Source organism: Erythrolamprus reginae, chromosome 8, assembly GCF_031021105.1.
Source record: "Erythrolamprus reginae isolate rEryReg1 chromosome 8, rEryReg1.hap1, whole genome shotgun sequence".
Lineage (NCBI taxonomy): Eukaryota > Metazoa > Chordata > Lepidosauria > Squamata > Dipsadidae > Erythrolamprus > Erythrolamprus reginae.
Window position 1 is genome coordinate 17,656,590 of NC_091957.1, and position 12,937 is coordinate 17,669,526.

General features: G+C 42.0%; 1 protein-coding gene across 1 annotated transcript in view; it reads right to left on the minus strand.

Moving 5' to 3' along the window:
- EPHA8 (EPH receptor A8) overlaps positions 1–7,042 on the minus strand; it is a 41,240-nt gene extending 34,198 nt beyond the window's left edge. Inside the window, exon 1 of the mRNA XM_070759074.1 lies at positions 6,986–7,042. Coding sequence (XP_070615175.1) covers positions 6,986–7,027 — 42 coding nt within the window. The 5' untranslated portion in view covers positions 7,028–7,042. The remainder of the gene's footprint in view (positions 1–6,985) is intronic.
- Between the last annotated feature and the right edge of the window lie 5,895 nt (positions 7,043–12,937).

A 12,937-nucleotide genomic window follows, 5' to 3' on the forward strand; every position in this document is an offset into this window, starting at 1 on the left:
CGAACCCATAGAAACATAGAAACATAGAAAAATAGAAACTTAGAAATATAGAAGCATAGGAACATAGAAACGTGAAACGTAGAAATGTGGAAATGTGGAAACATGGAAACATAAAAGCATAACATAGAAACATGAAACATAGAAACATGGAAACGTAGAAACATAGAAACATGAAAATATGGAAACATAGAAACATAGAAACATAGAAGATTGACGGCAGAAGAAGACCTCATGGTCCATCTAGTCTGCCTTTCTACTATTTCCTGTGTTTTATCTTAGGATGGATGGATGTTTATCCCAGGCATGTTTCAATTCAGTTCCTGTGGATTTACCACGTCTGCTGGAAGTTTGTTCCAAGCATCTACTACTCTTTCAGTCAAATAATATTTTCTCACATTGCTTCTGATCTTTCCCCCAACTAACCTCCGATTGTGCCCCCTTGTTCTTGGGTTCACTTTCCTATTAAAAACACTTCCCTCCTGAAACCTTATTGAACACTTGAACATAAATGAATTAAATGTTTCAATCGTATCCCCACTTTCCCTTCTGTCCTCTAGATTATACAGATTGAGTTCATGAAGTCTTTCCTGATGAGTTTTATGCTTAAGACCTTCCACCATTTTTGCAGCCCGTCTTTGGACCCTTTCAATTTGATCCATCTCTTTTTGTAGGTGAGGTCTCCAGAACTGGACACAGTATTAGTCCAAATGGAGTCTCACCAGCGCTCATACAGCGGGATCACAACTCCCTCTTCCTGCTTGTTTTACCTCTAGCTATGCAGCCAAGCATTCTACTTGCTTTCCCTACTGCCTGACTGCACTGTTCACCCATTTGGAGACTGTCAGAAATCATGACGCCTCAATCCTTCTCTTCTGAAGTTTTTGCTAACACAGAACTGCCAATACAATACTCAGGTGGAGGATTCCTTTTCCCCAAGTGCATTATTTTACATTTGGAAACATTAAACTGCAGTTTCCATTGCTTTGACCACCTATCAAGTAAAACTAAATCCTTTGCCATGTTACAGACGGGCTGTACAAACCCAAGGCTCTTCATATCAGGACCTACAAACCGAGGCGGCAGGAATGGCGCTGAAGGTTTAGAAAAAATTGACAAGTGGGATGGAACTTGTGGGGGGTTGCCCATGGCTGGAGGTTTGGATGGGTAGATGTTTGTCCGGGATGTGATGTAAATATTTTGAGCAGTGGGGTTGGACTAGATGACCTCCAAGGTCCTTCCGGGCCCTGTGGTTCTATGATTAGGGGATTAAGAAGTATTAAAGAGGGAGGGGAAACAAGACGTTGTAAACTGCTTGTTGGGAAAAAGGACAGAAGTCATAATTCTATATATTTTTTCTCCTTCTTCCTTTCCCTTCTTCTCTCTGTTCCTCACTTCTCCTCTCTTTCTTTTTCTTTCTTTCTTTCCTTCTTTCTTTCATTGCTTCCTATCTCCTTCCTTCCTTCCTTCCTTCCTCTCTTCCTTTACTTCATTTTCTTTGTTACTTTCTTTTTCTTTTCTTCCTTCCTTCTTTTCCTTTCTTCCTTACCTTTCTCTTTTTCTTTCTTTTTTCTTTCTCTCCTTCCTCCCTAATTTCTATCTTCCTTTCCTTTCTTCCTTCCTTCCCTCTTTCTTTCTTCCTTCTTCCCTAATCTCCATCTTCCTTTCCTGCCTCCCTCCCTCCTTCCTCCCTCCCTCCCTCCCTCCCTAATCTTCATCTTCTTTTCCTGTCTCCTTTCCTTTCTTCCTTCCCTCTTTCTTTCCTTCTTCCTTCCTTCCTACCTACATAATCTTCTTCCTTTCCTTTCCTTACTTCTTTTCCTCTTTCTTTTTCTTTCTTTCCTCCTTCCTTCCTTTCCTTCCTTCCTTTCCTACCACTCCCTCCCTCTCTCAGCCCAACCCCACTTCCCAAGGTTGCCGCTTATTTATATGAAAATAATACAGTTGGGATTTTTAAAAAAACCCAAAAGTCTAACCAATACATAGACGCTCCAGAACTGATCCACACTGGCTTTTTCCCTCTTTTCCAACTGCAGCCGAAATGCCGCTGGCCCTGTGCTTTGGGCAGCATCCATCCTGGCTAACATTGATTAAGATTGGCTTGTCTCTCCCTTGGCATCTTGGGTGGGAGGAGGCTTGGGGGGGGGTTCTGGCAGCCAGCCCAAGGCTGGAAGCCGATGCCAACAGATGCATTTTCAGGCTGGCAGAGAAGAAGCAATTTCTCGTTTTGACAGGGCACACGGGGTTCGTTGTAAATGCCAAGGGCGGCTTGGCGGCAGACGGCAAAAGGCAGCCAGTTTCCTTGGCCCACCGAGGAAACTTAAGTGGTGTTGGCTGCGAAGCTTGGCATCAAATTAAGCCTTACACTCCGTTATGGAAAGGCGACAGGAGAAGGAAGAGGGAAGGGACCTTGGAGGTCTTCTATTCTAGCCCCCTGCTGGAGCAAGAGATGATTCGGCCTTTTTTTTGCAAAGAAACAGAATAGGTTTTGGTCCAATTCTCAGAACTGGGGGTTGAGTTTTAGAGAAAGGTGGGGTTTTTTACAACCTTGCCAACTTAAAAAGCGGCGGACTTCAAATCCCAGAATCCCGCAGCTAGCATGATTTAAAAATGGTGGACTTCAATTCCTAAAAGCCCCCACTCTGTGTGCTTTAAAAGTGGACTTCAACTCCCAGAATCCTCCGCTCAGCATGCTTTAAAAGGGGTGCACTTCAACTCCCAGAATCCCTCCGCCAGCCAACTTAATGACCATTGCAATGTCCTCGGATCAAAATTGGCTTCTTGTCAACTTTTGGATAGTTGTGACAGTCACACTGGGGTGTGCATGTTTGAGAAAGAGAGAGAATGAGAGAGAGAGAGAGAATGAGAGAGAGAGAATGAAAAAAAAAAGCCAAATTCTGCTGAAATTAAAAAACAGGATTTAAAAATTATTTTTTATAATGTGCGACGGTTGGTACTACCATTCTCCCATTCCTAAGAGAGAGAGGAGGGGGGAATCTCTTAGCCGGACACAAAGTGAGGACATCACCATGAAAGCCCTGTAGACAGAAAGCCTGATTGCATCTCTTTTTGGGAATTTATCTAATAGTTTAAAATAAATGAAAGCTAAATGCTAGATTAAGAGGTGGGAGGGAGAGAAATCAGATTATAAATGGATAAAGAGAGAGGACGTCAAAGCAGCTTAAAATGTAGGCGGAAATTTATTCAAAAGGTGAAATCATAGGAAAATTTGAAATTTTGAAATTTGCCTTCCTCCTCCACCTCCTCCTCTTCTTTCTTCCTTCCTTCTTTCCTCCTCCACCTCCTCCTCCTTTTCTTCCTTCCTTCCTCCTTTTCTTCCTTCCTTCCTCCTTCTCTTCCTTCATTCCTTCCTTCCTCCTCCACCTCTTCCTCTTCTTCCTTCCTTCCTCCTCCACTTCTCCTTCCTTCTTTCCTTCCTCCTCCAACTCCTCCTCTTCTTCCTTTCTCCTCCACCTCTTCCTCTCCTTCCTTCCTTCCTCCTCCAACTCCTCCTCCTCTTCCTTCCTTCCTTCCATCTTTCTTTCCTTCCTCCTCCAACTCCTCCTCTTCTTCCTTCCTTCCTCCTCCACTTCTCCTTCCTTCTTTCCTTCCTCCTCCAACTCCTCCTCTTCTTCCTTCCTTTCTCCTCCACCTCTTCCTCTCCTTCCTTCCTTCCTTCCTCCTCCAACTCCTCCTCCTCTTCCTTCCTTCCTTCCATCCTTCTATCCTTCCTCCTCCAACTCCTCCTCTTCTTCCTTCCTTCCTCCTCCACCTCCTCCTCTTCTTCCCTATTTCCTTCCTCCTCTACCTCCTGCTCTCCTTCCTTCCTTCCCTTCTTCCTTCCTTTCTCTTCAACTTCTTCCTTCTTGTGTTTGTGTTTTTCTCCCTGGTTTTCTTTTGACATGCAAGGCGACAACGAGTGTTCAAATCTTTGCAGCTGGCAAAAAAAACCCACTCTTCAATTGCATTCAATTTTCACAGCCGCACTGTGCAAAATTGAAAAAGGGGGTTTGGGGCTGAGATGATGTTTTTCTGCCGGGCGCCGATTCTCAAGAACGCTCGTATCTACCACGGCTTCTTCCCTCAGATCTAATTTTTGCTCTCCAGGATCCTTCCCATAAAAATAAAAAATAAAATAAAAAATAAGGAATCGAGGAAATATAGGAAACCCACCATGGAGATCGGCTGGGTTGCAACCTTGGAGGAATTTGACTCGAGAGCCTCTAAAAGGAAATAAAATTCCCAAAATGAAAATTTACTGGCAATCCTCAACTTAGGACAACTAATTGAGCCCTGAATCTCCAAGACAGTTGTTAAGTGAACTTGGATTCACTTTGCCAACTTTCTTGTTAAGCGAATCGCCGTTAAGCAATTTGCTTAAGCAATTCGCCGTTAAGCGAATCGGTCGTTGAGCGAATCTGGATTCCCCGCTCGTCGGAAGGTCGCTAAAGGGGATCGCGCGACCTCTGGGATATGGCGACGGACATAAATACAAGTCCGTTGCGAAGCATGGGGATTTTGATCACGTGACCGCGGTCATAAGAGTGAAAACCAGTCTTTTTTTCACTGCCGTCGTAACTTCGAACCGTCGCTAAGCGAGCTGGGATAAGTCGAGGACTTCCTATAAGCCGCAGGAGAAATAAAACCTGGGTTTTGCAAAGCCCCGAATTGCAACCAGGATAATTTTCCAAGAGTCGCTTGGAATATAATTTGAACTATCATGGTCCAGTGTTTCCCAACCTTGGCAACTGGAAGATATTTGGATATTTTCCAGTTGCCAAGGTTGGGAAACACTGGCTTAGTCAGTCAGACGTTACAGATTAACGCAGTTGGAAGGGACCCTGTAGGTCATCAAGTCCAACCCCCCGCCTGAGCAGGAGACAAGACAATTGGCAGTCCAATTTCCTCTAGGAAATCCCAAGTGTTGGAGCCCTCACAACTTCCGAAGGCAGCTTCTGTCCATATTTAAGCCCAGATCTGGTTTTTATGGATTCCCAGTTTGTTGTGGCGGGTTTTTAAGGCATCGTGGTTAGGAACTCCAGGAGGAGACCCCGAGTTCTAGTCCTGCCTTTGGCACGAAGCCAAGCTGGTGGACTTTGGGCCAGCCACTCTTTCTCAGCCCCAGAAAGGAGGCAATGGCAAGCCACTTGGGTACAAGAGAATCAGACGGGGTGGAACAAAAGAGATAGTGCTCGGATTAGAAACAATTTGTCTAGCGAGTGTTTGAAGTTATGTGGGTACTTATGACAGTTGTAGTATCCTACGATCCATTGGGATTGTGATTATGATTGATCATGATTGTAAGTATGACTGTGATTATGATTGTGGTTATGAATATGATTGTGATTGATTATGAATATAAATATGGTTGTTATTATTATGATTATTTATAAGATTTGTATGCCGCCCCTCTCCGAGGACTCGGAGCGGCTCACAAAAATAAAACACCATAGACAAATCCAATGTTAAAAACAGTTTTAAAAGACCCCTATTAAAAGCAGTCATACAACCCAAACATACCATACATAAAGTCAAGGCAGCTAAGGATATATCAATTCCTCCATGCCTGGCGACATAGATGAGTTTTCAAAAGTTTGCGAAAGGCAAGGAGGGTGGGGGCAGTCCTAATCTCTGGGGGGAGCTGATTCCAGAGGGCCGGGGCTGCCACAGAGAAGGCTCTTCCACTGGGTCCCGCCAGACGGCATTGTTTCGTCGACGGGACCCAGAGAAGGCCAACTCTGTGGAACCTAATCGGTCGCTGGGATTCGTGCGGCAGAAGGCGGTCTCGGAGGTATTCTGGTCCGATGCCGGGCTTTATAGGTCATAACCAACACTTTGAATTGTGACCGGCAACTGATCGCCAACCAATGCAGACTGTGGAATGTTGGTGTGACATGGGCATACCTGGGGAAGCCCATGATTGCTCTTGCAGCTGCATTTTGCATGATCTGAAGTTTCCAAACACTCTTCAGAGGTAGCCCCATGTAGAGAGCGTTACAGTAGTCAAACCTCGAGGTGATGAGGGCATGAATGACTGTGAGCAGTGCCTCCCGGTCCAGATAGGGCCGCAACTGGTGCACCAGGCGAACCTGGGCAAACGCCCCCCTCGCCACAGCTGAAAGGTGATGCCCTAATGTGAGCTGTGGATCGAGGAGGACGCCCAAGTTGCGGACCCTCTCCAAAGGGGGCAGTAATTCCCCCCCCCCCAGGGTAATGGACGGACAGATGGAATTGTCCCTGGGAGGCAAAACCCACAGCCACTCCATCTTATAAGGGTTGAGTTTGAGGTTTGATTGTGGTTATGACTGTGTTTATGATTTATTGTGATTGTGATTATGGCTTTGATTGTGACTGATTATGATTGTGATTATTTATTGATTCTGATAGTCATTATGAATATGGTTATGAATATGATTATGAATGTGAGTGTGATGTAATTGTGATTGTGACTGACTGGTTATGATTATGATTACAATTGTGACTGTGACTGTGTGATTATGATTGCAATGTGGTTGTGATTATGATTGGTTGTGATTGTGTCAGTGATTATGAATATAATTATGAATATGACTGTGGCTATGGCTGTGACTGTGATTGTGACTTTGATTGTGACTGATTATGATTGTGACTATTTATTGTGATTGTAATTATGAATATGATTGTGATGTGATTGTGACGACTGTGATTGATTATAATTATGATACGATTGTGATTGTAATTGTGACTGTGTGATTATGATTACGATGGGATTGTGATTATGATTGGTTGCGATTGTGTCTGTGGTTATGAATATGATTATGACTGTGATTATGATTTATTGTAATTGTGATTATAACAGCGATTGTGAGTGGTTAGGATTGTGATTATTTGACTGTAATTACGATTATGAATATGATTGTGATTATGGATGTAATTGTGACTATGACTGACTGATTGTGATTATGAACGTGATTGTGATTATATGATGATGATGGTGATTCTTACTTACCCCGTGGGAAGGATAAATGAGCCATCCCCAGTCTCCAATCATCTTCGATGTATCCAGCAAATTCACTGCAGATAGAAGAAAACTATCGTTTTTTTAGAGCAATCAATCGTGGAAATTTGGACACAACGTAGAATATAATATAATAGAAAGTAGAATAGGAAATAGAAAATATAAAGAATAGAAAGAACAGAACAACAAGAGTTGGAAGGGGCCTTGGAGGTCTTCTAGTCCAGCCCCCTGTTTAGGCAGAAAACCCTATAGCCTTTCATATATAACATACTTATAACACAGTGTTCTGCCGGGCTCTCTGGTAGGAGCCTCCCAAAAATTCAAGGGTACAAATTTCAGACACACAAACGTCTGAAAATTCAAAACAATGTTCTTTATCCCAAAAGTCAAAATAAACTAAGCACTCTTTTTGTATTGCAAAGAGCACTCATCCCAAAGCAACCAGGTAGTCTGTACAATTTCCCTTAAGCAGTCATTAAGTACTTAGCCAGCAGCTGTGGAGAAACTTCACACCCCTTCTTCTTCCAACTAAGTGAGACACACACACACACGTTGCTCTGCTTTGGTTTTGAAAAAGCAACAAAGTCCAGCACACAAGATTCCTGACGAAACTGCAACAGATATTCTTCCACAATGGCCAAACCCACATGCTGCTATTTATAGCAGCAGCCCTAATTACTGGAGCCCCACCCAAACACAGGTGGCCTCCCTTAGTTCTGTGCTTGCGTGGGTCCAAAATGTCATCATCTGAAGCAATAGAAGATAAGGGAGATTGACTGCCTGGGCTGTGTGCCAAGCCCTCCTCTGCCAAGTCACTCCCACCTTCTTCTTCGTCCGAGGAAACTAAACTCTGAACTGATTCTGTCGGCAATAACACAGGCCTGTGACATGTTGAAGTTTCCCCTGCATCCACCTCCCCATTCCCTGGGGCAAGAGCTGGGCCAGAACCAACCACAACACCTAGTAACTCTTGTCTCAGTACGGCAGTTAAGGGTTACCACCAGTACTGGAGCCCAGATGGTATATTTTCTGCCTTGCATGGAGGGGGTAAGTCTAGATGACCTCTGGGGGTCCCTGCGATGTTATGTTCTCTATTCCGCAGATAAAAATATGGGTTAATCCGGGGGTGAGGGGGTTGTGAGAAAGGGTGGTAGCACTATATAATGATATAACACAAAATTTGCTTATTGTTTAGATTTTAAACATATAGCACTTTATTTTATGTCGGCGATGTATTATGAATAGTTTCTTTTGCTAAAGATATATATATCTTTAGTAAAAGTATCTATCTATCTATCTATCTATCTATCTATCTATCTATCTATATATGTGATTTCACCGAAACGTCGCATAGACACTCAAATTATTACACGGGGCAAAACCCAAACTCAGAACAATATATATATATATATATATATATATATATATATATATATATATATATATATATATATATATATATATGAGAGAGAGAGAGATAGAGAGAGAGATAGAGAGAGATAGATAGATAGATAGATATAGATATAGATATAGATATAGATAGATAGATAGATAGATATAGATATAGATATAGATATAGATATAGATATAGATATAGATATAGAGATAGATAGATAGATAGATAGATAGATAATTTTTTATTAGCTATATAATACAATATTAAAATTAAAATTTAAAATTTATTAAAATTTAGATAAAAGAGACTTTATTATTCTTTGCATTGATATAACGTAACTTTTTTATAGTAAGATGGAGAGGACGAATTTTTATTTAGATTTTTAAGAATTGATACTGTTGTCTAAAATTAATAGAAAATTTTAGATGAGGATAAGAGATAAGAGCCTCCATTGAGTGAGTAATAATAAGAAAAGTTTATATATGATTGATTTTAAGCATTGTTGTTGTGTTTATAACTATATACTGTTTTATTTTATGGTGGAGAAAATAAAAGCATTTTATTCCCAAGTCAAGGTTTCCCACCAATATCGGAGCCCAGATGGTATAATTTCTGCCTTGCGCAGGGGAAGGGGGGGTAGGACTAGATGACTTCTGGGGGTCCCTGCGATGTTATGCTCTCTATTCCGCAGATAAAAATACAGGATCGTCCAGGGGGGGTGTTGTGTGAAGGCACACGGTCAGAGACTCCGAAAAACGCTTGTTGTTCCAAACATGTTATCAAGGTGTTCAGAATGCTCCCTGATCAAAAAACGCCGTGGAACTACAGATCACAATAAGAGACGGACGGAATACCAATTTCCAAGCCGGCAAACTCTCTCCGATTATAATTTACAGGAGGGCTTTTTAATTGCAATTTCTCCCACTTCTCCCCCCACCTCCAAAATAAAATAGTAAGAATAATTACCAAGAGTCCTTTTGAGCGACGGGCGTTTTCAAAAAACATGACCTTTAATTCCAATTAAACGGGTTAGGGGGGAAAAGGCCCAATTTGTATTTCTTCTCCGTTTTTATTTCTCTCTCTCTTTTTTCCCCCCTATCCTTCTGCCTTTTTTTCCATCGCTCCTGGGGCGATTAAAAAAAACCACAACAATAAAACATTATTTTTAAATCCGCCGAGAAACCAGACGGACTTTGAATTCTCCTGTTCCACCCTGTTGGGAGATGATGGAGAGAAGAAGAAAAAAGAGGAGGAAAAAATTAAAATTGAAATCAAAGTTTCCCCATCTCTAAAGTTGCCGATCGGCAGGAAATAGGGATTAATTATAATGGGGAGATTAATGAGAACGGTGGGAGGTCTGAAAGGCAGGTGTGGAAAACTCGCTTTGAATTTGGGGTTTTCTCTTTCTCCTTTTCCTCCATGCTTTCTTTCTCTTTCTCCTCGTCCTCCTCTCCTTGTCAACCCTCTCTTTTAGTTCTCCATCATCACCTCCTCCATCTTTCAACCTTCCTTCTCTTCCTTCTCCATCGTCTCTTTCTCTTTCTCCTCCTCTTCCTCCTCCACCTATTCTTGTCTATTATATCTTGTATTTCTTTATCTTCTCCTCCATCTTTCAACCTTCCTTCTTCTTCTTCTTCTTCTTCTTCTTCTTCTTCTTCCTCTTCCTCTTCTTCTCCTCCATCTTCTCTTCCTCCTCTTCCTCCTCTCATTGTCTACCATATCTTCTCTTTCTCCATCATCTCCTCCTCCATTTTCCAACCTTCCTTCTCCTCCTTCTCCATCCTCTCTTTCTCTTTCTCCTCCTCTTCCTCCTCCACCTCTTCTTGTCTACCATATCTTCTCTGTTTCTATCTTCTCCTCCATCTTTCAACCTTCCTCCTCCTCCTCCTTCTCTTCCTCCTTCTCCTCATCCTCCTCTCCTTGTCTACCATATCTCCTCTTTCTCCATCATCTCCTACTCCATCTTCCAACCTTCCTTCTCCTCCTTCTCTTTCATCTCTTTCTCCTCCACCGCCCCTTCTCCTTCTCCTCTACCTCTTCTTGTCTACCATATCTTCTCTTTCTCCATCTTCTCCATCTTCCAACCTTACATCTCCTTCTTCTCCATTCTCTATTCCACCTTCTCCTCCTCATCCTCCTCTCTTTGTCTACCATATCTTCTTTCTCCATCTCCTCCTCCTCCATCTTTCAACCTTCCTTCTCTTCTCCACCTTCTCTTTCTCCTTTTTCTCATTCTCCTCTCCTTATCTACCGCATCTTCCCCTTCTCCGTCTTCTCCTTCTCCATCTTCTCCTTCTCCATCTTCCAACCTTCCTTCTTCTCCTCCTCTTCCATCCTCTCTTTCTCTTTCTCTTCCTCTTCCACCCCTCTTCCTCCTTCTCCTTCTCATCCTCCTTCCTCTGTGTCTACTATGTTGTCTTCTTCTCAATCTTCCTCTTCTCCAGTTTCCAACCTTCCTTCTCTCTCTCTCTCTCTCTCTTTCTGTTTCTCTCCTCCTCTCTCTGTCTCTTTCACTCTTTTTCTCTCTCTCTCTTTCTCTCTCTCTCTGTCTCTGTCTCTCTCTGTGTGTGTCTTTCTGTTTCTCTCTCTCTTTCTCTCTCTCTTTCTCTCTCTCTGTCTTTCTGTTTCTCTCTTTCTCTCTGTGTGTCTTTCTCTGTGTGTGTGTCTTTCTCTCTGTCTTTCTGTTTCTCTCTCTCTTTCTCACTCTCTTTTTCTCTTTCTCTCTCTCTCTCTTTCTCTCTCTGTGTCTTTGTTTCTCTCTCTTTCTCTCTTTGTGTCTTTCTCTTTCTCTCTCTCTCTCTGTGTCTTTCTGTTTCTCTCTCTCTTTCTCTCTTTGTGTCTTTCTCTTTCTTTCTTTCTCTCTTTCTCTCTCTCTGTCTCTCTCTCTCTCTGTCTTTCTGTTTCTCACTCTTTCTCTCTCTCTCTTTCTCTTCCCCCCCTCTCTCTTTCTCTCTCTCTCTCTCTCTTTTTCTCTGCCTTCCCCTAAAAATATTCCATACAATAAATACACTTCCTTGCAGGGGAAAGCAAAGAAGCAAATGCCTTAAAACAAAATACAAATATAGAGAGCGATGCAAAAACCATCCAAATTCTATTTTTTATTCCCCCTGCGACCTTAAGATGGAAATTAAATGTATAGTGTTTGGGGGCTATTAGGACGAAGCTGGCTAACTGTCACGCAACTTTGCAAGCACTTAAATAATGCAGCTTTTTAAAGCCTGCTTTAACATAAAAAGCCATCTGTTTCGCTGGAGGCCCAGTTTAATAATTCCCTGGGAGAAATAAACCTGCCCTTCTGGGGTCAGTGGCAGTCAGAACAGCTCATCATATCTTGCGTTACGGGCGTTTTAAGGAGACGAGCGGCCCAACATGTGAATGAATGTACAGAACGTGTCAATTTTCTTTGGGGGCAGTGGGGTTATTTTATTAAATAACTGACAAGGAGAACAATTACCCCGTGGAACAGCTTGCCTCCAGAAGTTGTGAATGCTTCAATAGTTAGAAATTTTGAAGAAGATGCTGGATAACCATCTGTCTGAAGTTGTGTAGGGTTTCCTGCCTAAGCAGGGGGTTGGACTAGAAGACCTCCAAGGTCCCTTCCAACTCTGCTTTTCTATTCTATTCTAAATTTTTAATCCTGCTGGGTACCCAAATCTCATTCATTCATCCACCACCAGGCCACAATACCACACAACTCCATATCTATATATCTATATCTCTTCTATATCTCATCTATCTAACTGTCTGTCTGTCTGTCTGTCTGTCCATCCGTCCATCCATCCATCCTTCCATCCATTCATCTATCTGTCTGTCCATCTATCTGCTATCTATCTATCTATCTATCTATCTATCTATCTATCTATCTATCTATCTATCTATCTATCTATCTACTGTCTGTCTGTCTGTCTGTCTATCTATTATTCTATCTCATTCTATCTCTCATCTATCTATCTATCTATCTATCCATCCATCCATCCATCCTTCCATCCATCTGTCTATCCATCTATCTACTATCAGCTATCTATCTATCTATCTATCTATCTATCTATCTATCTATCTATCTATCTATCTATCTACTATCTGTCTGTCTATCTATTATTCTATTTATCTATCTATCTATCTATCTATCATTTAGTTTTCTAGCTATGTGTATCATATCTCTCTCTCTCATATCTCTCTGTCATTTAGCTATCTCTATCTATCTATCCATCTATCATTTAGTTTTCTATATAGCTATGTGTATCATCTCTGTCTTCCATCTCTCTCTCTATCATTTAGCTATCTTTATCTAGCTATCTAGCTATCCCTCCCTCCCTCCCTCCCTCCCTCCATATCTATCTATCTATCTATCTATCTATCTATCTATCTATCTATCTATCTATCTATCTATCTATCTCACCAACAGCTCATGCAGCTGATTGTAGATCCCGCCTGAAAAGAGTCCAATGTAGTAGTCATTCATTGAGGGTTTAAAAAAAAAATAGACACACGGATCCAACATTTTTGTGTGTGGTGGGGGGGAGACGATGCCCTGATTGCCAAAAATA